At 47.4% G+C, this 22,829-nt stretch overlaps 1 protein-coding gene across 1 annotated transcript in view; it reads left to right on the top strand.

The window, feature by feature from the left end:
* Positions 1-22,532, top strand: part of LOC120042032 (dihydropyrimidinase-related protein 2-like) — a 33,689-nt gene extending 11,157 nt beyond the window's left edge. The window contains exons 4-14 of the mRNA XM_038986923.1: positions 3,236-3,400; positions 7,589-7,650; positions 9,731-9,811; positions 10,006-10,074; positions 11,589-11,709; positions 11,878-12,034; positions 14,971-15,112; positions 15,433-15,603; positions 16,177-16,356; positions 21,423-21,594; positions 22,441-22,532. Coding sequence (XP_038842851.1) covers positions 3,236-3,400; positions 7,589-7,650; positions 9,731-9,811; positions 10,006-10,074; positions 11,589-11,709; positions 11,878-12,034; positions 14,971-15,112; positions 15,433-15,603; positions 16,177-16,356; positions 21,423-21,594; positions 22,441-22,532 — 1,412 coding nt within the window. The remainder of the gene's footprint in view (positions 1-3,235; positions 3,401-7,588; positions 7,651-9,730; positions 9,812-10,005; positions 10,075-11,588; positions 11,710-11,877; positions 12,035-14,970; positions 15,113-15,432; positions 15,604-16,176; positions 16,357-21,422; positions 21,595-22,440) is intronic.
* Positions 22,533-22,829: the final 297 nt, after the last annotated feature.

Genomic DNA, 22,829 nt, shown 5'->3' with positions numbered 1-22,829 from the left:
AGAGAGATGGAGGGGGTGGTACAGGGAGAGGGAGGGAGGTGGGTGGTACAGGGAGAGGGAGGGAGGGGGGTGGTACAGGGAGAGAGATGGAGGGGGGTGGTACAGGGAGAGAGATGAAGGGAGGTGGTACAGGGAGAGGGAGGGGTAGGGCAGCTGCCTCTGGATCAGATCAGAGGGAGACAATTTGTGTTCCTTTGTGGCAGCGAGTGAGACAGGCTGAGAGGGAATCTCTCTGAGCGGTTAGAGACAGGGGGGAGAAAAAGGGGGAGACGGAGGAGAGCTGGAGGAGAGGAGAGCATGTCTGAGTGCTGCAGTTAGATCATCTGAAACAGGGTCACGCTGTCCCAGCCTGTCAGAGAGACTTTACTCTGAACACTTTACCCTCAAACCGTCCTCCAGCTTCTATTGGATCTGTCGAAACAGCAGCACAGACAGCCTCCAGCCTCCAGCTTCTATTGGATCTGTCTAAACAGCAGCACAGACAGCCTCCAGCTTCTATTGGATCTGTCTAAACAGCAGCACAGACAGCCTCCAGCCTCCAGCTTCTATTGGATCTGTCTAAACAGCAGCACAGACAGCCTCCAGCCTCCAGCTTCTATTGGATCTGTGTAAACAGCAGCGCAGACCCCCACAGGGCTGTTATGTGAGCTGTGTTGTTAGGGATATAACATTGGAGGTAATATCAGTCTGATGTTTTTAATGGATACTTCTGTGACTTTGCGTCGTCTACGTTATTCGTGGATCGTCTTCGATCTTGAAAGAAAGAAACTGAGTTGAAGTCCTCTGCTCAGTGTGTGTTTCCTCTCTCCCCTGTCAGTCCCATAGTTGACCTGGTCCTCTTCTTCTCCCCTGTCAGTCCCATAGTTGACCTGGTCCTCTTCTTCTCTCCTGTCCTATAGTTGACCTGGTCCTCTTCTTCTCTCCTGTCCTATAGTTGACCTGGTCCTCTTCTTCTCTCCTGTCCTGTAGTTGACCTGGTCCTCTTCTTCTCTCCTGTCCTATAGCTGACCTGGTCCTCTTCTTCTCTCCTGTCCTATAGTTGACCTGGTCCTCTTCTTCTCTCCTGTCCTATAGTTGACCTGGTCCTCTTCTTCTCTCCTGTCCTATAGTTGACCTGGTCCTCTTCTTCTCTCCTGTCCTGTAGTTGACCTGGTCATCTTCTTCTCTCCTGTCCTATAGTTGACCTGGTCCTCTTCTTCTCTCCTGTCCTATAGTTGACCTGGTCCTCTTCTTCTCTCCTGTCCTATAGTTGACCTAGTCTTCTTCTTCTCTCCTGTCCTATAGTTGACCTGGTCCTCTTCTTCTCTCCTGTCCTATAGTTGACCTGGTCCTCTTCTCTCCTGTCCTATAGTTGACCTGGTCATCTTCTTCTCTCCTGTCCTATAGTTGACCTGGTCCTCTTCTTCTCTCCTGTCCTATAGTTGACCTGGTCCTCTTCTTCTCTCCTGTCCTATAGTTGACCTGGTCCTCTTCTTCTCTCCTGTCCTATAGTTGACCTAGTCTTCTTCTTCTCTCCTGTCCTATAGTTGACCTGGTCCTCTTCTTCTCTCCTGTCCTATAGTTGACCTGGTCCTCTTCTCTCCTGTCCTATAGTTGACCTGGTCCTCTTCTTCTTCTCTCCTGTCCTATAGTTGACCTGGTCCTCTTCTCTCCTGTTCTATAGTTGACCTGGTCCTCTTCTTCTCTCCTGTCCTATAGTTGACCTGGTCCTCTTCTCTCCTGTCCTATAGTTGACCTGGTCCTCTTCTTCTCTCCTGTCCTATAGTTGACCTGGTCTTCTTCTTCTCTCCTGTCCTATAGTTGACCTGGTCTTCTTCTTCTCTCCTGTCCTATAGTTGACCTGGTCTTCTTCTTCTCTCCTGTCCTATAGTTGACCTGGTCCTCTTCTTCTCTCCTGTCCTATAGTTGACCTGGTCCTCTTCTTCTCTCCTGTCCTATAGTTGACCTGGTCTTCTTCTTCTCTCCTGTCCTATAGTTGACCTGGTCCTCTTCTTCTCTCCTGTCCTATAGTTGACCTGGTCTTCTTCTTCTCTCCTGTCCTATAGTTGACCTGGTCCTCTTCTTCTCTCCTGTCCTATAGTTGACCTGGTCCTCTTCTTCTCTCCCGTCCTATAGTTGACCTGGTCCTCTTCTTCTCTCCTGTCCTGTAGTTGACCTGGTCCTCTTCTTCTCTCCTGTCCTATAGTTGACCTGGTCCTCTTCTTCTCTCCTGTCCTGTAGTTGACCTGGTCCTCTTCTTCTCTCCTGTCCTGTAGTTGACCTGGTCCTCTTCTTCTCTCCTGTCCTATAGTTGACCTGGTCCTCTTCTTCTCTCCTGTCCTATAGTTGACCTGTTCCCTCTTCTTCTCTCCTGTCCTATAGTTGACCTGGTCCTTTTCTTCTCTCCTGTCCTGTAGTTGACCTGTTCCCTCTTCTTCTCTCCTGTCCTATAGTTGACCTGGTCCTCTTCTTCTCTCCTGTCCTATAGTTGACCTGGTCCTCTTCTTCTCTCCTGTCCTATAGTTGACCTGGTCCTCTTCTTCTTTCCTGTCCTGTAGTTGACCTGGTCCTCTTCTTCTCTCCTGTCCTATAGTTGACCTGGTCCTCTTCTTCTCTCCTCTCCTCTAGTTGACCTGGTCCTCTTCTTCTCTCCTGTCCTATAGTTGACCTGGTCCTCTTCTTCTCTCCTGTCCTATAGTTGACCTGGTCCTTTTCTTCTCTCCTGTCCTGTAGTTGACCTGTTCCCTCTTCTTCTCTCCTGTCCTATAGTTGACCTGGTCCTCTTCTTCTCTCCTGTCCTATAGTTGACCTGGTCATCTTCTTCTCTCCTGTCCTATAGTTGACCTGGTCATCTTCTTCTCTCCTGTCCCATAGTTGACCTGGTCCTCTTCTTCTCTCCTGTCCTATAGTTGACCTGGTCATCTTCTTCTCTCCTGTCCCATAGTTGACCTGGTCCTCTTCTTCTCTCCTGTCCTATAGTTGACCTGGTCCTCTTCTTCTCTCCTGTCCTGTAGTTGACCTGGTCCTCTTCTTCTCTCCTGTCCTATAGTTGACCTGGTCCTCTTCTTCTCTCCTGTCCCATAGTTGACCTGGTCCTCTTCTTCTCTCCTGTCCTATAGTTGACCTGGTCCTCTTCTCTCCTGTCCTATAGTTGACCTGGTCCTCTTCTTCTCTCCTGTCCTATAGTTGACCTGGTCCTTTTCTTTTCTCCTGTCCTGTAGTTGACCTGGTCCTCTTCTTCTCTCCTGTCCTCTAGTTGACCATGTGGTCCCTGAGCATGGTGCCAGCCTCCTGGGGGCCTACGACCAGTGGAAGGACATAGCAGACAGGGGGTCCTGCTGTGATTACTCCCTCCACATGGACATCACCCGCTGGCACGACGGACTCTTTGAAGAGATGGAGCGTCTGGTGAAGGATAAAGGTATTGTTTCAGGATGTTCAGGATCTGCCTGTGTCTGTCTTCAAATCTCAGTCTGTCTGACACAAAACCACCCAATATGACTCTTAAATCGTTTCCCTACCATATAACTACTAGATGAGAATACATCAGATGATATTACCAAAAATAACTTTGAAAGAGGTCATGTCCAGCTGTTAATGGTGTTGTGATAATGTGTCTGATACTCTGCTGTTAATGGTGTTGTGATAATGTGTCTGATACTCTGTTGTGATAATGTGTCTGATACTCTGCTGTTAATGGTGTTGTGGTAATGTGTCTGATACTCTGCTGTTAATGGTGTTGTGATAATGTGTCTGATACTCTGCTGTTAATGGTGTTGTGATAATGTGTCTGATACTCTGCTGTTAATGGTGTTGTGATAATGTGTCTGATACTCTGCTGTTAATGGTGTTGTGATAATGTGTCTGATACTCTGCTGTTAATGGTGTTGTGGTAATGTGTCTGATACTCTGCTGTTAATGGTGTTGTGATAATGTGTCTGATACTCTGCTGTTAATGGTGTTGTGGTAATGTGTCTGATACTCTGCTGTTAATGGTGTTGTGGTAATGTGTCTGATACTCTGCTGTTAATGGTGTTGTGATAATGTGTCTGATACTCTGTTGTGATAATGTGTCTGATACTCTGCTGTTAATGGTGTTGTGATAATGTGTCTGATACTCTGCTGTTAATGGTGTTGTGATAATGTGTCTGATACTCTGCTGATAATGGTGTTGTGATAATGTGTCTGATACTCTGTTGTTAATGGTGTTGTGATAATGTGTCTGATACTCTGCTGTTAATGGTGTTGTGATAATGTGTCTGATACTCTGCTGTTAATGGTGTTGTGATAATGTGTCTGATACTCTGCTGTTAATGGTGTTGTGATAATGTGTCTGATACTCTGTTGTGATAATGTGTCTGATACTCTGCTGTTAATGGTGTTGTGATAATGTGTCTGATACTCTGCTGTTAATGGTGTTGTGATAATGTGTCTGATACTCTGCTGATAATGGTGTTGTGGTAATGTGTCTGATACTCTGCTGTTAGGAGAATACAGACACACACACACACACACACACACACACACACACACACACACACACACACACACACACACACACACACACACACACACACACACACACACACACACACACACACACACACACACACACACACACACACACACACACCTGTGAGGATTACTGCAGGTGACAACACTAGAGACACATACACTATGATGCACTAGTATGCACTAGAGACTCATGATGCTCACTAATCCACACAGACAGCCAGTCAGCCCACCAACTCTCTCTCACCCAGCTGAGCTACACTCACTAATCCACACAGACAGCCAGTCAGCCCACCAACTCTCTCTCACCCAGCTGAGCTACACTCACTAATCCACACAGACAGCCAGTCAGCCCACCAACTCTCTCTCTCACCCAGCTGAGCTACACTCACTAATCCACACAGACAGCCAGGCAGCCCACCAACTCTCTCTCACCCAGCTGAGCTACACTCACTAATCCACACAGACAGCCAGTCAGCCCACCAACTCTCTCTCACCCAGCTGAGCTACAGTCACTAATCCACACAGACAGCCAGTCAGCCCACCAACTCTCTCTCACCCAGCTGAGCTACACTCACTAGTCCACACAGACTGCCAGTCAGCCCACCAACTCTCTCTCACCCAGCTGAGCTACAGTCACTAATCCACACAGACAGCCAGTCAGCCCACCAACTCTCTCTCACCCAGCTGATCTACACTCACTAATCCACACAGACAGCCAGTCAGCCCACCAACTCTCTCTCACCCAGCTGAGCTACACTCACTAATCCACACAGACAGCCAGTCAGCCCACCAACTCTCTCTCACCCAGCTGAGCTACAGTCACTAATCCACACAGACAGCCAGTCAGCCCACCAACTCTCTCTCACCCAGCTGAGCTACAGTCACTAATCCACACAGACAGCCAGGCAGCCCACCAACTCTCTCTCACCCAGCTGAGCTACAGTCACTAATCCACACAGACAGCCAGGCAGCCCACCAACTCTCTCTCACCCAGCTGAGCTACACTCACTAGTCCACACAGACTGCCAGTCAGCCCACCAACTCTCTCTCACCCAGCTGAGCTACAGTCACTAGTCCACACAGACAGCCAGTCAGCCCACCAACTCTCTCTCACCCAGCTGAGCTACACTCACTAATCCACACAGACAGCCAGTCAGCCCACCAACTCTCTCTCACCCAGCTGATCTACACTCACTAATCCACACAGACAGCCAGTCAGCCCACCAACTCTCTCTCACCCAGCTGAGCTACACTCACTAATCCACACAGACAGCCAGTCAGCCCACCAACTCTCTCTCACCCAGCTGAGCTACACTCACTAATCCACACAGACAGCCAGTCAGCCCACCAACTCTCTCTCTCTCACCCAGCTGAGCTACACTCACTAATCCACACAGACAGCCAGGCAGCCCACCAACTCTCTCTCACCCAGCTGAGCTACACTCACTAATCCACACAGACAGCCAGTCAGCCCACCAACTCTCTCTCACCCAGCTGAGCTACAGTCACTAATCCACACAGACAGCCAGTCAGCCCACCAACTCTCTCTCACCCAGCTGAGCTACACTCACTAGTCCACACAGACTGCCAGTCAGCCCACCAACTCTCTCTCACCCAGCTGAGCTACAGTCACTAATCCACACAGACAGCCAGTCAGCCCACCAACTCTCTCTCACCCAGCTGATCTACACTCACTAATCCACACAGACAGCCAGTCAGCCCACCAACTCTCTCTCACCCAGCTGAGCTACACTCACTAATCCACACAGACAGCCAGTCAGCCCACCAACTCTCTCTCACCCAGCTGAGCTACAGTCACTAATCCACACAGACAGCCAGTCAGCCCACCAACTCTCTCTCACCCAGCTGAGCTACAGTCACTAATCCACACAGACAGCCAGGCAGCCCACCAACTCTCTCTCACCCAGCTGAGCTACAGTCACTAATCCACACAGACAGCCAGGCAGCCCACCAACTCTCTCTCACCCAGCTGAGCTACACTCACTAGTCCACACAGACTGCCAGTCAGCCCACCAACTCTCTCTCACCCAGCTGAGCTACAGTCACTAGTCCACACAGACAGCCAGTCAGCCCACCAACTCTCTCTCACCCAGCTGAGCTACACTCACTAATCCACACAGACAGCCAGTCAGCCCACCAACTCTCTCTCACCCAGCTGATCTACACTCACTAATCCACACAGACAGCCAGTCAGCCCACCAACTCTCTCTCACCCAGCTGAGCTACACTCACTAATCCACACAGACAGCCAGTCAGCCCACCAACTCTCTCTCACCCAGCTGAGCTACAGTCACTAATCCACACAGACAGCCAGTCAGCCCACCAACTCTCTCTCACCCAGCTGAGCTACAGTCACTAATCCACACAGACAGCCAGGCAGCCCACCAACTCTCTCTCACCCAGCTGAGCTACACTCACTAGTCCACACAGACTGCCAGTCAGCCCACCAACTCTCTCTCACCCAGCTGAGCTACAGTCACTAGTCCACACAGACAGCCAGTCAGCCCACCAACTCTCTCTCACCCAGCTGAGCTACACTCACTAATCCACACAGACAGCCAGTCAGCCCACCAACTCTCTCTCACCCAGCTGATCTACACTCACTAATCCACACAGACAGCCAGTCAGCCCACCAACTCTCTCTCACCCAGCTGAGCTACACTCACTAATCCACACAGACAGCCAGTCAGCCCACCAACTCTCTCTCACCCAGCTGAGCTACAGTCACTAATCCACACAGACAGCCAGTCAGCCCACCAACTCTCTCTCACCCAGCTGAGCTACACTCACTAATCCACACAGACAGCCAGGCAGCCCACCAACTCTCTCTCACCCAGCTGAGCTACACTCACTAGTCCACACAGACAGCCAGGCAGCCCACCAACTCTCTCTCTCACCCAGCTGAACTCTCAAACTCACTCATGCACTAACACACACACACAACGACACAACCATAATCACACACAGGAGAGCACAGACATGTACACACATCTGCACATGCCTGTGATTTTCAAATGCGAGAAATTCAATTCCTTGAAATCGTTTGAAATGTGTTACGTTTGAATTTTTCCAGGAGTCAATTCCTTCTTGATCTTCATGGCTTACAAGGACAAATTCCAGAGCTCAGATAGTCAGGTAAGTTTTATTTCTTCAAACTATTCATTCAGACTTCTCTAAAATGTAATGTAAACAATAACCTTGGGTGTTTCTCAATATGCATACTACCGTGCTCCGTACTCTCATGCTCCAAGTGTATTTTCCGAGGACGTTCTCTTGAGTAAAACATTCCATTTGGGCAGCACTCTCCCTACTGTATTACCTCATGCTGAGCAGGACTCCCCCTACTGTATTACCTCATGCTGAGCAGCACTCCCCCTACTGTATTACCTCACGCTGAGCAGCACTCCCCCTACTGTATTACCTCACGCTGAGCAGCACTCCCCCTACTGTATTACCTCATGCTGAGCAGGACTCCCCCTACTGTACTACCTCACGCTGAGCAGCACTCCCCCTACTGTATTACCTCACGCTGAGCAGGACTCCCCCTACTGTATTACCTCATGCTGAGCAGCACTCCCCCTACTGTATTACCTCACGCTGAGCAGCACTCCCTCTACTGTATTACCTCACGCTGAGCAGTACTCCCTCTACTGTATTACCTCACGCTGAGCAGCACTCCCCCTACTGTATTACCTCACGCTGAGCAGCACTCCCCCTACTGTATTACCTCACGCTGAGCAGCACTCCCCCTACTGTATTACCTCACACTGAGCAGCACTCCCCTACTGTATTACCTCACGCTGAGCAGGACTCTCCCTACTGTATTACCTCACGCTGAGCAGCACTTCCCCTACTGCATTACCTCACGCTGAGCAGCACTCCCCCTACTGTATTACCTCACGCTGAGCAGCACTCCCCCTACTGTATTACCTCACACTGAGCAGCACTCCCCTACTGCATTACCTCACGCTGAGCAGCACTCCCTCTACTGTATTACCTCACGCTGAGCAGCACTCCCCCTACTGTATTACCTCACGCTGAGCAGCACTCCCCCTACTGTATTACCTCACGCTGAGCAGCACTCCCCCTACTGTATTACCTCACGCTGAGCAGCACTCTCCCTACTGTATTACCTCACTCTGCACCTCCCTCTACTGTATTACCTCACGCTGAGCAGCACTCCCCCTACTGTGTTACCTCACGCTGAGCAGCACTCTCCCTACTGTATTACCTCACGCTGAGCAGCACTGCCTCTACTGTATTACCTCACTCTGAGCAGGACTCCCCCTACTGTATTACCTCACGCTGAGCAGCACTCCCCCTACTGTATTACCTCACGCTGAGCAGGACTCCCCCTACTGTATTACCTCACGCTGAGCAGCACTCCCCCTACTGTATTACCTCACGCTGAACAGCACTCCCCCTACTGTATTACCTCACGCTGAGCAGCACTCCCCCTACTGTATTACCTCACGCTGAGCAGCACTCCCCCTACTGTATTACCTCACGCTGAGCAGCACTCCCTCTACTGTATTACCTCACGCTGAGCAGCACTCCCCCTACTGTATTACCTCACGCTGAGCAGCACTCCCCCTACTGTATTACCTCACGCTGAGCAGCACTCCCCCTACTGTATTACCTCACGCTGAGCAGCACTCCCCCTACTGTATTACCTCACGCTGAGCAGCACTCCCCCTACTGTATTACCTCACGCTGAGCAGCACTCCCCCTACAGTATTACCTCACGCTGAGCAGCACTCCCCCTACTGTATTACCTCACGCTGAGCAGCACTCCCCCTACTGTATTACCTCACGCTGAGCAGCACTCCCCCTACAGTATTACCTCACGCTGAGCAGCACTCCCCCTACTGTATTACCTCACGCTGAGCAGCACTCCCCCTACTGTATTACCTCACGCTGAGCAGCACTCCCCCTACTGTATTACCTCACTCTGAGCATCACTCCCCCTACTGTATTACCTCACGCTGCACCTCCACATTCACCGAACCTTCTTCCAGCCAGGACAATGGCAACAATAGAAACCAAACAAGAGAACGTACTCAAGAGAACGCATTTAGAGGATGAGAGTGTGGAGCACGGTAGTATGCATTTTGAGAAACACTCATTCTCCGACTTGCATCCAATTTGCATCCTCAGAGCACGGTAGTTTGCATTTTGAGAAACACCCCTTGTTTCTATCTCTTTCCCATGCCAGATGTATGAGATTTTTGGTATCATTAGAGACCTGGGTGCCATCGCTCAGGTTCACGCTGAGAACGGAGACATCATTGACGAGGTAGGCTACTGTCCTGTTGACTTGAAATACTTATTTTACTACTGGCCTTTGACAGTGACTGGGCATATCTCTCCTGGGCAAAGGACATCTTCAGTTGTCTTTCCCCTTCTTTCTATATAGGAGCAGAATAAACTGCTGTCTTTGGTTGCACCATGTGAAGTGTAGTTTCCGTCTTTCCCCTTCTATCTATATAGGAGCAGAAGCGACTACTGGAGATGGGGATCACTGGGCCTGAGGGACATGTGCTGTGTCACCCAGAGGAGGTAGGGACTTCCTGTCTCTGTATAAACAATAGCCTCATTTACATGATCACACAACAGTATCTTGTTCTGAGCCAGTGTTACTGTTAGTGCCAGAGTGGTTTGAAACCAGGAGACTAGACATGCCATTGCTTGTTGAAAATACCTTGTGGATGAATTTGCCACTCTCCCATTGATGCAATAATGGAAAGGAGACTGAATATTGTCATCTAAATCAATCAAATGTATTCTATTAAAGCCCTTTTTACATCAGCTGTAGTCACAAAGTGATAAACCCCAAACAGCAAGCAATGTTGATGTAGATGCATGGTGGCTAGGAAAAACCTTCTAGAAAGGCAGGAACCTAGGAAGAAACCTAGGGAGGATCCAGGCTCTGAGGAGTGGCTAGTCCTCTTTTTAATAAAAAAAGAACATCTTTATTTAACTAGGCAAGTCAGTTAAGAACATATTGTTATTAACAATGACCAGGCTGAGTATGTGTGTCCCGAGCCTTTTTCAGGTAGAGATGGACGTTACCATATTGCACCTACGTTAGGAGAGCCAAGGTCATGGTCTGAGCATTTTTATTAGTTGATTTAAAAAAAATCTAACCTTTATTTAACTAGGCAAGTCAGTTAAGAACAAATTCTTATTTACAATGACAGCCTACCCCGGCCAAACCAAGACGACACTGGGCCAATTGTGTACCGCCCTATGGGACACCCAATCACGGCCAGTTGTGATACAGTCTGGAATGGAACCAGGGTGTCTGTAGTGACGCCTCTAGCACTGAGATGCAGTGCCTTAGACCACTGCGCCACTCGGGAGTGGTAGTGTTACCCAAGTGATTTGTGGTCGTCACTAGTTACCACAGCCACAAAGACTTAAACCTATTTCTACCATTTCCCTTCTTAAAATCTGATTTTAAACCTAAGCCTACACTCTTAGAAGAAAATATGTTATCTAGAACCTAAAAGGGTTCTACGGCTGTCCCCATAAGAAGACAGCCATATAATTATTTTTGGTTCCAGGTAGAACCCTTTTGGTTCCAGGTAGAACCCCTTTCGGTTCCATGTAGAACCCTTTCTACAGAGGGTTTTACATGGAACCCAAAAGAGTTCTACCTGGAACAAAAAAGGGTTCTACCTGGAATCAAAAAGTGTTCTCCTATGGACCTTTTTGGTGTGTAACCTGAATCCTAACCTTAACCACGCTGCAAATCTTATGCCTAAACCTAACCTTAAATAAATAAAACCAATTATGATATAGCCAATTTTGACATTATGGCTGTTGTAACTAGTGGAAACCGGGATTTGGGGCGGCAGGTAGTCTAGTGGTTAGAGCGTTGGGCCAGTAACCGAAAGGTTGCTATATTGAATCCCCGAGCTGACAAGGTAAAAAATGAACTGCTGACAAGGCAGTTAACCCACTGTTCCTAGGCCGTCATTGTAAATAACAATTTGTTCTTAAACTGAAAAAAAATAAAAATAATTGTTGGTTGAGGTGTTACAGTAAGGTGTTTAATGTGTGACCACTAGGTGGAGACAGAGGCAGTGTACCGGGCCATCACCATCGCCAAGCAGGCCAACTGTCCTCTCTACATCACCAAGGTGATGAGCAAGTCGGCTGCTGATGTCATTGCCAAGGCCAGGAAGAAGGGTGAGACTGGGTTTAGCGATTCAATATCAACTTTACTTTGGAAATCATTTCTGTGTCATACATTCTTTGATGGCTAAACACATTTGTTGTTGACCTGGCAAAAATGTTTCTGAAAAACTGATATTTCTTGTACAAATACCTCGTCTTTTTTCATTGGATGATTTTCAGGCATGGTGGTTTATGGCGAGCCAATCACAGCCAGCCTTGGGACAGACGGATCACACTATTGGAGTAAGAACTGGGCTAAGGCTGCAGCGTTCGTCATGTCCCCGCCCCTCAACCCAGACCCCAGCACCCCTGACTACCTCAACTCCCTGCTTTCCTGGTGAGAACACATAATCTGTGTTTACACAGGGAGCCCCATTCTGATCTTTCCCATTTATTGACAAAAGATCTGATTTTGATTGGTCAAAAATAAAATTTTGTGGCAAAAGATCAGAATTGGGCTGCCTGTGTAAACGCAGCCATAGAGACACAGACACTAGAACAAAGACAGAACATTTCTGAATTATATCTGATGTACTTATGCATTTAGCACATACTTCAAAGCTCTCACGGACACCGGTCGACGCGCTCACGGACACCGTTCGACGCGCTCACGGACACCGTTCGACGCGCTCACGGACACCGTTCGACGCGCTCACGGACACCGTTCGACGCTCTTGCGGACATTGTTCAACGAAGAAAAAGTGGATTCACTCTAAAACAACCAGAAAATAGATTATTAATTAGTGAATCAGCTTCTGTGGTCTCAGTCATCCCTGATGGTGACTCACTGGGCTGTTCTCTTAGTCATCCCTGATGGTGACTCACTGTGCTGTTCTCTTAGTCATCCCTGATGGTGACTCACTGTGCTGTTCTCTTAGTCATCCCTGATGGTGACTCACTGGGCTGTTCTCTTAGTCATCCCTGATGGTGACTCACTGTGCTTTTCTCTCAATCATCCCTGATGGTGACTCACTGGGCTGTTCTCTTAGTCATCCCTGATGGTGACTCACTGTGCTTTTCTCTCAATCATCCCTGATGATGACTCACTGTGCTGTTCTCTTAGTCATCCCTGATGGTGACTCACTGTGCTGTTCTCTTAGTCATCCCTGATGGTGACTCACTGTGCTGTTCTCTTAGTCATCCCTGATGGTGACTCACTGTGCTGTTCTCTTAGTCATCCCTGATGGTGACTCACTGTGCTGTTCTCTTAGTCATCCCTGATGATGACTCACTGTGCTTTTCTCTCAATCATCCCTGATGATGACTCACTGTGCTGTTCTCTCAGTCATCCCTGATGGTGACTCACTGTGCTGTTCTCTTAGTCATCCCTGATGGTGACTCACTGTGCTGCTCTCTTAGTCATCCCTGATGGTGACTCACTGTGCTTTTCTCTCAATCATCCCTGATGATGACTCACTGTGCTGTTCTCTTAGTCATCCCTGATGGTGACTCACTGTGCTGTTCTCTTAGTCATCCCTGATGGTGACTCACTGGGCTGTTCTCTTAGTCATCCCTGATGGTGACTCACTGTGCTGTTCTCTTAGTCATCCCTGATGGTGACTCACTGTGCTGTTCTCTTAGTCATCCCTGATGGTGACTCACTGTGCTGCTCTCTTAGTCATCCCTGATGGTGACTCACTGTGCTTTTCTCTCAATCATCCCTGATGATGACTCACTGTGCTGTTCTCTTAGTCATCCCTGATGGTGACTCACTGTGCTGTTCTCTTAGTCATCCCTGATGGTGACTCACTGGGCTGTTCTCTTAGTCATCCCTGATGGTGACTCACTGTGCTGTTCTCTTAGTCATCCCTGATGGTGACTCACTGTGCTTTTCTCTCAATCATCCCTGATGATGACTCACTGTGCTGTTCTCTTAGTCATCCCTGATGGTGACTCACTGTGCTGTTCTCTTAGTCATCCCTGATGGTGACTCACTGGGCTGTTCTCTTAGTCATCCCTGATGGTGACTCACTGGGCTGTTCTCTTAGTCATCCCTGATGGTGACTCACTGGGCTGTTCTCTTAGTCATCCCTGATGGTGACTCACTGGGCTGTTCTCTTAGTCATCCCTGGTGGTGACTCACTGTGCTGTTCTCTTAGTCATCCCTGATGGTGACTCACTGTGCTGTTTTCTTAGTCATCCCTGATGGTGACTCACTGGGCTGTTCTCTCAGTCATCCCTGATGGTGACTCACTGGGCTGTTCTCTTAGTCATCCCTGATGGTGACTCACTGTGCTGTTCTCTTAGTCATCCCTGATGGTGACTCACTGTGCTGCTCTCTTAGTCATCCCTGATGGTGACTCACTGTGCTGCTCTCTTAGTCATCCCTGATGGTGACTCACTGTGCTGCTCTCTTAGTCATCCCTGATGGTGACTCACTGTGCTGCTCTCTTAGTCATCCCTGATGGTGACTCACTGTGCTGCTCTCTTAGTCATCCCTGATGGTGACTCACTGGGCTGTTCTCTTAGTCATCCCTGATGGTGACTCACTGTGCTGTTCTCTTAGTCATCCCTGATGGTGACTCACTGGGCTGTTCTCTTAGTCATCCCTGATGGTGACTCACTGTGCTGTTCTCTTAGTCATCCCTGATGGTGACTCACTGGGCTGTTCCCTTAGTCATCCCTGATGGTGACTCACTGGGCTGTTCTCTTAGTCATCCCTGATGACTCACTGTGCTGTTCTCTTAGTCATCCCTGATGGTGACTCACTGGGCTGTTCTCTCAGTCATCCCTGATGGTGACTCACTGTGCTGTTCTCTTAGTCATCCCTGATGGTGACTCACTGGGCTGTTCTCTTAGTCATCCCTGATGGTGACTCACTGGGCTGTTCTCTTAGTCATCCCTGATGGTGACTCACTGTGCTGCTCTCTTAGTCATCCCTGATGGTGACTCACTGGGCTGTTCTCTTAGTCATCCCTGATGGTGACTCACTGTGCTGCTCTCTTAGTCATCCCTGATGGTGACTCACTGTGCTGTTCTCTTAGTCATCCCTGATGGTGACTCACTGTGCTGTTCTCTCAGTCATCCCTGATGGTGACTCACTGTGCTGTGGTCTGACTGTCCTGTTCTCTTGGTCCACAGTGGTCTAACTGTCCTGTTCTCTTGGTGCACAGTGGTCTGACTGTCCTGTTCTCTTGGTCCACAGTGGTCTGACTGTCCTGTTCTCTTGGTCCACAGTGGTCTGACTGTCCTATTCTCTTGGTCCACAGTGGTCTAACTGTGTTGTTCTCTTGGTCCACAGTGGTCTGACTGTCCTGTTCTCTTGGTCCACAGTGGAGACCTTCAGGTGACGGCCAGTGGCCACAGCACCTTCTCGACGGCCCAGAAAGCTGTTGGGAAAGACAACTTCACCCTCATCCCTGAGGGAACTAACGGCATCGAGGAGAGGCTCGCCATCGTCTGGGAGAAGGCTGTGGTATGTTATCTTTTGTTGTTTCTTTTTTAAAGGTTTCTTTTTTTGAGCGTTGTGTGCTTTACAGTGGGAAATAAAGAGTTTTTGCAGTTGGCCTAATTCAAAGCGATGCTGCAGCTGTATATATGATCTGGAGGCAGCAGTTTAGACAGCTAGACCACCGTAGGACACATCTGTTGTTGTTACTGTTGTTGCTTCTTCTTCTTCTTCACTGGTTTTCACAATGATGCGATATGTCCTTAACAGTAACGTCTTTGCATTGTTGTATAAAAGACAGCTCTTTCCTGATGGTGAAGAGGATGTTTTTGTTCCGTATTCCCCAGGCGACAGGCAAGATGGATGAGAATGAGTTTGTTGCGGTGACGAGCACCAACGCTGCCAAGCTGTTCAACCTGTATCCTCGTAAAGGAAGGATCGCCGTGGGGTCAGACGCAGACATCGTGATCTGGAACCCCAAGGAGACCAAGACCATCTCAGCCGCGACCCACGCACTGGTACACACACACGCACTGGTACACACACACGCACTGGTACACACACACACACACTGGTACACACACACACACACACACACACACGCACTGGTACACACACACACACACACACACACACTGGTACACACACACGCACGCACTGGTACACACACACACTGGTACACACACACACACGCACACACGCACTGGTACACACACACGCACACGCGCACGCACACACTGGTACACACACACATTGGTACACACACACACACACTGGTACACACACACACACACACTGGTACACACACACTGGTACACACACACACACACTGGTACACACACACGCACGCACACGCACGCACACACACACACACACAACTCTCTTTCACAGTCAACCTCCAGACATAAATCAGACAACCCTCTCCAATGTGTCTGTCTATCTGCCTGTCTCTCTGTCAGGGAGGAGTTTTGTCCGTCTGTCTGTCAGGGAGGAGTTTTGTCCGTCTGTCTGTAAGGGTGTGATGATGATGATGATGATGATATCATGTCTGAGCTGGATGTTCATTATTCTGTCCTTGTGTGTGTTTCCAGACAGTGGAGATTAACATCTTTGAGGGCATGGAGGTCCGGGGAGCCCCGGTGGTAGTGATCAGCCAGGGGAAGATCGTCCTGGAGGGGGGCAAGCTGAACGTCACAGAGGGCTCTGGACGCTTCGTACCCAGGAAAGCTTACCCTGACTACGTCTACAAGAGGATCAAAGCACGCAGCAAGGTAAGAGAAGAAAGATGAAGGCTAACCAGGTTAAGAGCTAGCAGCTAACACCAGCAGGGTAAGAGAAGAGAGAGGAAGGCTAACCAGGGTAAGAGCTAGGGGCTAACAACCAGCAGGGTAAGAGAAGAAAGATGAAGGCTAACCAGGTTAAGAGCTAGCAGCTAACACCAGCAGGGTAAGAGAAGAGAGAGGAAGGCTAACCAGGGTAAGAGCTAGCAGCTAACACCAGCAGGGTAAGAGAAGAAAGATGAAGGCTAACCAGGTTAAGAGCTAGCAGCTAACACCAGCAGGGTAAGAGAAGAGAGAGGAAGGCTAACCAGGGTAAGAGCTAGGGGCTAACAACCAGAAGGGTAAGAGAAGAGAGAGGAAGGTTAACCAGGGTAAGAGCTAGGGGCTAACAACCAGCAGGGTAAGAGAAGAGAGATGGTGGCTAACCAGAGTAAGAGCTAGGGGGTAACAACCAGCAGGGTAAGAGAAGAGAGAGGAAGGCTAACCAGGGTAAGAGCTAGGGGCTAACAACCAGCAGGGTAAGAGAAGAGAGGTGAAGGCTAACCAGGGTAAGAGCTAGGGGCTAACAACCAGCAGGATAAGAGAAGAGAGATGAAGGCTAACCAGGGTAAGAGCTAGCGGCTAAGGGCTAGCAGGGTAAAGCACAGCAGGGTAAGAGCTAGGGGCTAATGCTTGCAGGGTAAGAGCTGGGGGCTAATGCTAGCAGGGTAAGCGCTAGGGGCTAATGCTAGCAGGGTAAAAGCACAGCAGGGTAAAAGCTGATGAGAAAATTGACCTACAGTACCACCAAAAAAGAGGAGCAGGTGGCATAAATTACAGAAGCAGGGTAAAAGCTAGGAGCTAATGCTAGCAGGGTAAGAACTAGGAGCTAATGCTAGCAGGGTAAGACCTAGGAGCTAATGCTAGCAGGGTAAGACCTAGGAGCTAATGCTAGCAGGGTAAGAGCTAGGGGCTAATGCTTGCAGGGTAAGAGCTAGGGGCTAATGCTAGCAAGGTAAGAGCTAGGGGCTAATTCTAGCAGGGTAAGATCTAGGGGCTAATGCTAGCAGGGTAAGCGCTAGGGGCTAATGCTAGCAGGGTAAAAGCACAGCAGGGTAAAAGCTGATGAGAAAATTGACATACAGTACCACCAAAAAAGAGGAGCAGGTGGCATAAATTATAGAAGCAAAGTAAGAGCTAGGAGCTAATGCTAGCAGGGTAAGAGCTAGGGGCTAATGCTAGCAAGGTAAGAGCTAGGGGCTAATGCTAGCAGGGTAAGATCTAGGGGCTAATGCTAGCAGGGTAAGCGCTAGGGGCTAATGCTAGCAGGGTAAAAGCACAGCAGGGTAAAAGCTGATGAGAAAATTGACATACAGTACCACCAAAAAAGAGGAGCAGGTGGCATAAATTATAGAAGCAGAGTAAGAGCTAGGAGCTAATGCTAGCAGGGTAAGAGCTAGGAGCTAATGCTAGCAGGGTAAGAGCTAGGAGCTAATGCTAGCAGGGTAAGAGCTAGGAGCTAACGGCTAATACAAATAATATTAGATTGGATTAATGTAGCGCCTTTTTACCTACTGAGGTACTCAAAAAGCTGTACATAGTAAGGGAGAACTCACCTCATCCACCACCAATGTGTGGCATCCACTTGAGTAATTCACGTGACCATTTTGTGCCAAAAGGTTTACCACTCATCAGCTAACATGGTGTAGCGGTGAGGAGTGATATATCCCAATTAGGAATGAAGGGGATGATTATGTGGCCATGATGGAATGGGGCCAGGTTGGGAATTGAATGGGCTATTGAGGACACAGATGTTCTGTCCAAAAAGAGGAGCAGTAGGGGTGTTAAATGTCCTTGTCATTATCGTGTTGCAGATCTCACTTGAAGTGAGAGGGACATTTCATTGTGTTAAAGCTTTTGCCACCATTCAGTTGTATAATTTCTCAAAGCCCGCAGCAGAGTAAGAGATAAAATCAGAGAACCAGTGAAGGGTAAGAGCTGAGAGCTAAAGAGGAACAAGAACAATCCATCCCTAAATGGCCCTGTCATTATCCTGTTGCAGAAGTCACCTAAAGCGAGAGGTACACTTTACAGACAGAGGCCTGAAACTCTACCACATTAGGTTTTAAAGAAACTGTGCTTTTGAAGTGCACTTGCAGCAATTTAAACGCTAACGGATAACGGCTAACGGCTTACGGCTTATGGCTAACGGCTAAGGGCTAATGGCTACGCAGAGTAACAGAGTGTGATAGTATAAAAGTCCATCGCAACTTGTGCTTTGACAAATGTGGCATAACTCTCTTCCCATCCTTTACTTAGTGTATATTATACAGTAAATCCCTTTTTAACAGGTGACCAAATGTTTTATGATGAAGGCTACATTATCCTCTTAAAACTTCTTATGGCTGCAAGCCCGACGTCGGTACACTTATGACAACAGCCAGCTCAAGTGCAGGGCGCGAAATTCAAAATATATATTTTTTTTTATATTTAACTTTCACACATTAACAAGTCCAATACAGCATATGAAAGGTACACATCTTGTGAATCCAGCCAATATGTCCGATTTTTAAAATGTTTTACAGCGAAAACACCACGTATATTTATGTTAGCTCACCACCAAATACAAAAAAGGACAGACATTTTTCACAGCACAGGTAGCATGCACAAAGCCAACCTAACTAACCAAGAACCAACCAAACTAACCAACAAACAACTTCATCAGATGACAGTCTTATAACATAATATTCAATAAATCTATGTTTTGTTCGAAAAATGTGCATATTTCAGGTATAAATCATAGTTTACATTGCAGCTACAATCAGAAATTGCACCGAAAGCAGACAGAATAATTACAGACACCAACGCCAAATAACTAAATACTCATCATAAAACATTTCTGAAAAATACATAGTGTACAGCAATTGAAAGACAGGCATCTTGTGATTCCAGACAATATTTCCGATTTATCAAGTGTTTTACAGTGAAAACACAATATAGCGTTATATTAGCTTACCACAATAGCCAAAAACACAAGCAATTTCCCAGTAGCAAAAGTAAGCGATCGTAACAAACAAGCAAAAGATATATAATTTTTGACTAACCTTGATTTTCTTCCTCAGATGACAGTCCTATAACATCAGGTTATACATACACTTATGTTTTGTTCGAAAATGTGCATATTTAGAGCTGAAATCAATGGTTACACATTGTGCTAACTTAGCTACTTTTTCCCACTACGTCCGGATTTTTCCTGACACTTTTTCTGACACACATATTCTGACCAAATAGCTATTCATAAACATAACTAAAAAATACATGTTGTATAGGAAATGATAGATCCATTAGTTCTTAATGAAATCGCAGTGTTAGAATTCTAAAAATAACTTCATTACGATATGCAGCTTCGGTATAGCTAGAGTACCCAAACGTTGGGCGCCCACGACTAGTTCACATGTACGACAGATATATGAAATAGCATCATAAAATGTTTCTTACTTTTGCTGATCTTTCATCAGAATGTTGGACAAGGTGTCCTTTGTCCAGAACAATCGTTGTTTGGATTTAGAACGGCAACTTTCCCTCTTGATTTAGCACGCGCACTAGCCAAGTGGCACGGATCTCTCCATCGTCAACAAAGTCAGAGAACGGAACACGGCAAAACTCCCGAAAAAATTTCAATAATCTGATTAAACTATATTGAAAAAACATACTTTACGATGATATGGTCACATGTATCAAATAAAATCAAAGCCGGAGATAGTAGTCGTCCATAACGGCAGCTAAACAGAAGGCAATCCCACTGTCCACCTCGCGCTCCCCAGAGTACCGGAAATGAGGGACACGTCATACAAAGAGCTTGTATTCCAACTCAGACCAAGATAAACACTACATTTCTTCTCTCACAGCCACTTGACATCCAGGGGAAGGTCTATGAAGTGCACGTAGACTCTTACGTATCATGCCCATGTATAGGCAGGAAGTAGAACAGAGCATCGATTTCAGACTTTCCACTTCCTGGTCAGGAAGTTTGTGCCAAATGAGTTCTGTTTGACTCACAGATATAATTCAAACGGTTTTAGAAACTAGAGAGTGTTTTCTATCCAATAGTAATAATAATATGCATATTGTACGAGCAAGAATTGAGTACGAGGCCGTTTGAAATGGGCACCTTTAATCAGAGCTACTCAATACTGCCCCTGCAGCCATAAAAAGTTAATTACATTATCCTTTTCATGACATTCTCTCCAGATGGCTGAAATCTACATTATCCTTTACATGACATTCTCTCCAGATGGCTGATGATTTACATTATCCTAACATGACATTCTCTCCAGATGGCTGATGATTTACATTATCCTAACATGACATTCTCTCCAGATGGTTGATGATCTACATTATCCTAACATGACATTCTCTCCAGATGGTTGATGATCTACATTATCCTTTACATGACATTCTCTCCAGATGGCTGATGATTTACATTATCCTAACATGACATTCTCCCCAGATGGCTGGTGATTTAAATTATCCTAACATGACATTCTCTCCAGATGGTTGATGATCTACATTATCCTAACATGACATTCTCTCCAGATGGTTGATGATTTACATTATCCTAACATGACATTCTCTCCAGATGGTTGATGATTTACATTATCCTAACATGACATTCTCTCCAGATGGTTGATGCTTTACATTATCCTAACATGACATTCTCTCCAGATGGTTGATGATCTACATTATCCTTTACATGACATTCTCCCCAGATGGCTGGTGATTTAAATTATCCTAACATGACATTCTCTCCAGATGGTTGATGATCTACATTATCCTAACATGACATTCTCTCCAGATGGTTGATGCTCTACATTATCCTAACATGACATTCTCTCCAGATGGTTGATGATCTACATTATCCTAACATGACATTCTCTCCAGATGGCTGATGATCTACATTATCCTAACATGACATTCTCTCCAGATGGTTGATGCTCTACATTATCCTAACATGACATTCTCTCCAGATGGTTGATGATCTACATTATCCTTAACATGACATTATCCTCCCTCTTCAGATGGCTGATGCCCGTGGCGTCCCCCGAGGGAACTATGATGGACCGGTCCATGACGTCATCAGCATGACTAAGTCAGTGCCGGCCACTCCCTCCAGCAGGGGGCCCCAGTGCCCAGGGAAGGGCCCCCTCGGCCCCACCAGGGACCTGCACCGGTCTGGTTTCACTCTATCCGGTATGGGTAAGCTTTGTCTACTCTTTACTGGGTGTGGATGTTTCTCCTCACTTTTTACATTTAACCTTTATTTATTCAGGGTTCTTCTCATTAAGATCTCTTTCACTCCCTGGAAGTACCAGACAGGAAACTGTCTCCTTTTGTCTTGCTGTCAGGGTTCTATTATTTAAATATTTCTTTGTCCTTCCTTTTCTCTCAGTGTCTCTGTCTATAAGCACCTTATCTCTCTCTCTCCCTTCTCACTCTCTCTCCCCCCCATCTCCCTCTCTTCCACACTCTCCGTCTTCCTCCCCTCTCCCTCCTTCTCACTCTCTCTCCCCCCCATCTCCCTCCTTCTCACTCTCTCTCCCCCCCATCTCCCTCCTTCTCACTCTCTCTCTCTCTTCTCACTCTCTCTCCCCCCATCTCCCTCTCTTCCACACTCTCCGTCTTCCTCCCCTCTCTCTCCCTTCTCACTCTCTCTCCCCCCATCTCCCTCTCTTCCACACTCTCCGTCTTCCTCCCCTCTCCCTCCCCCTCTTCCTCCCCTCTCCCTCCTTCTCTCTCACTCTGACCATCTCACTCCCATTCCCTTGTTTCAGCCAATCATCTTTCTAATTGGGAGTCCTGTCTATCCTGTCAGTCTTATGACGGTCTAACTTCTAGCTCTGTTTACTGTCTCTGTTGAACCACACAGGACCAATTATAGCCATAGCTACAGTATAGCTGTAGTTACATCTAAGGTCAGGGATTTGGGAAGCTGTACAATGGTTATTTCAAATCCTAGTTATACTGCCTTGCCCCTATCAGAACCCAAAATGTACTCAATTGTTTGTAACAGATCTTTGTTCTTGTTCTCCGATACAGGAACTCAGATTGACGACCACATCCCCCGACGCTCAGCACAGAGGATCGTGGCGCCACCCGGTGGCCGCTCCAATATCACCACCCTGTCGTGAACCCGGGAGCTCCTTGCTCCTCTCGCGTCTGCTGTAGGGAGAACGATACATCAACTACTGTAGCAACAACCAACTACATCAATCAAAACAAATCTCACCTGGCTTCCAGAATTAAACTCAACAGTGAAACCTGAACATGCAATCTTCTTCTCAGATACAACTGTAAAACAGTATACAGCGTAGAACTACAATTACCACTAGTAGTTACCAGTCATTCTATGTCTATGGTAGACACACCAACTTAGTACTTTGATCTGTTATCCTTTATCAATATTGTGATCAATTCCTCAATCAATT

This window comes from Salvelinus namaycush, unplaced genomic scaffold (assembly GCF_016432855.1).
Source record: "Salvelinus namaycush isolate Seneca unplaced genomic scaffold, SaNama_1.0 Scaffold60, whole genome shotgun sequence".
Taxonomy (NCBI): domain Eukaryota; kingdom Metazoa; phylum Chordata; class Actinopteri; order Salmoniformes; family Salmonidae; genus Salvelinus; species Salvelinus namaycush.
This window is presented reverse-complemented; position numbering and strand designations above follow the sequence as displayed.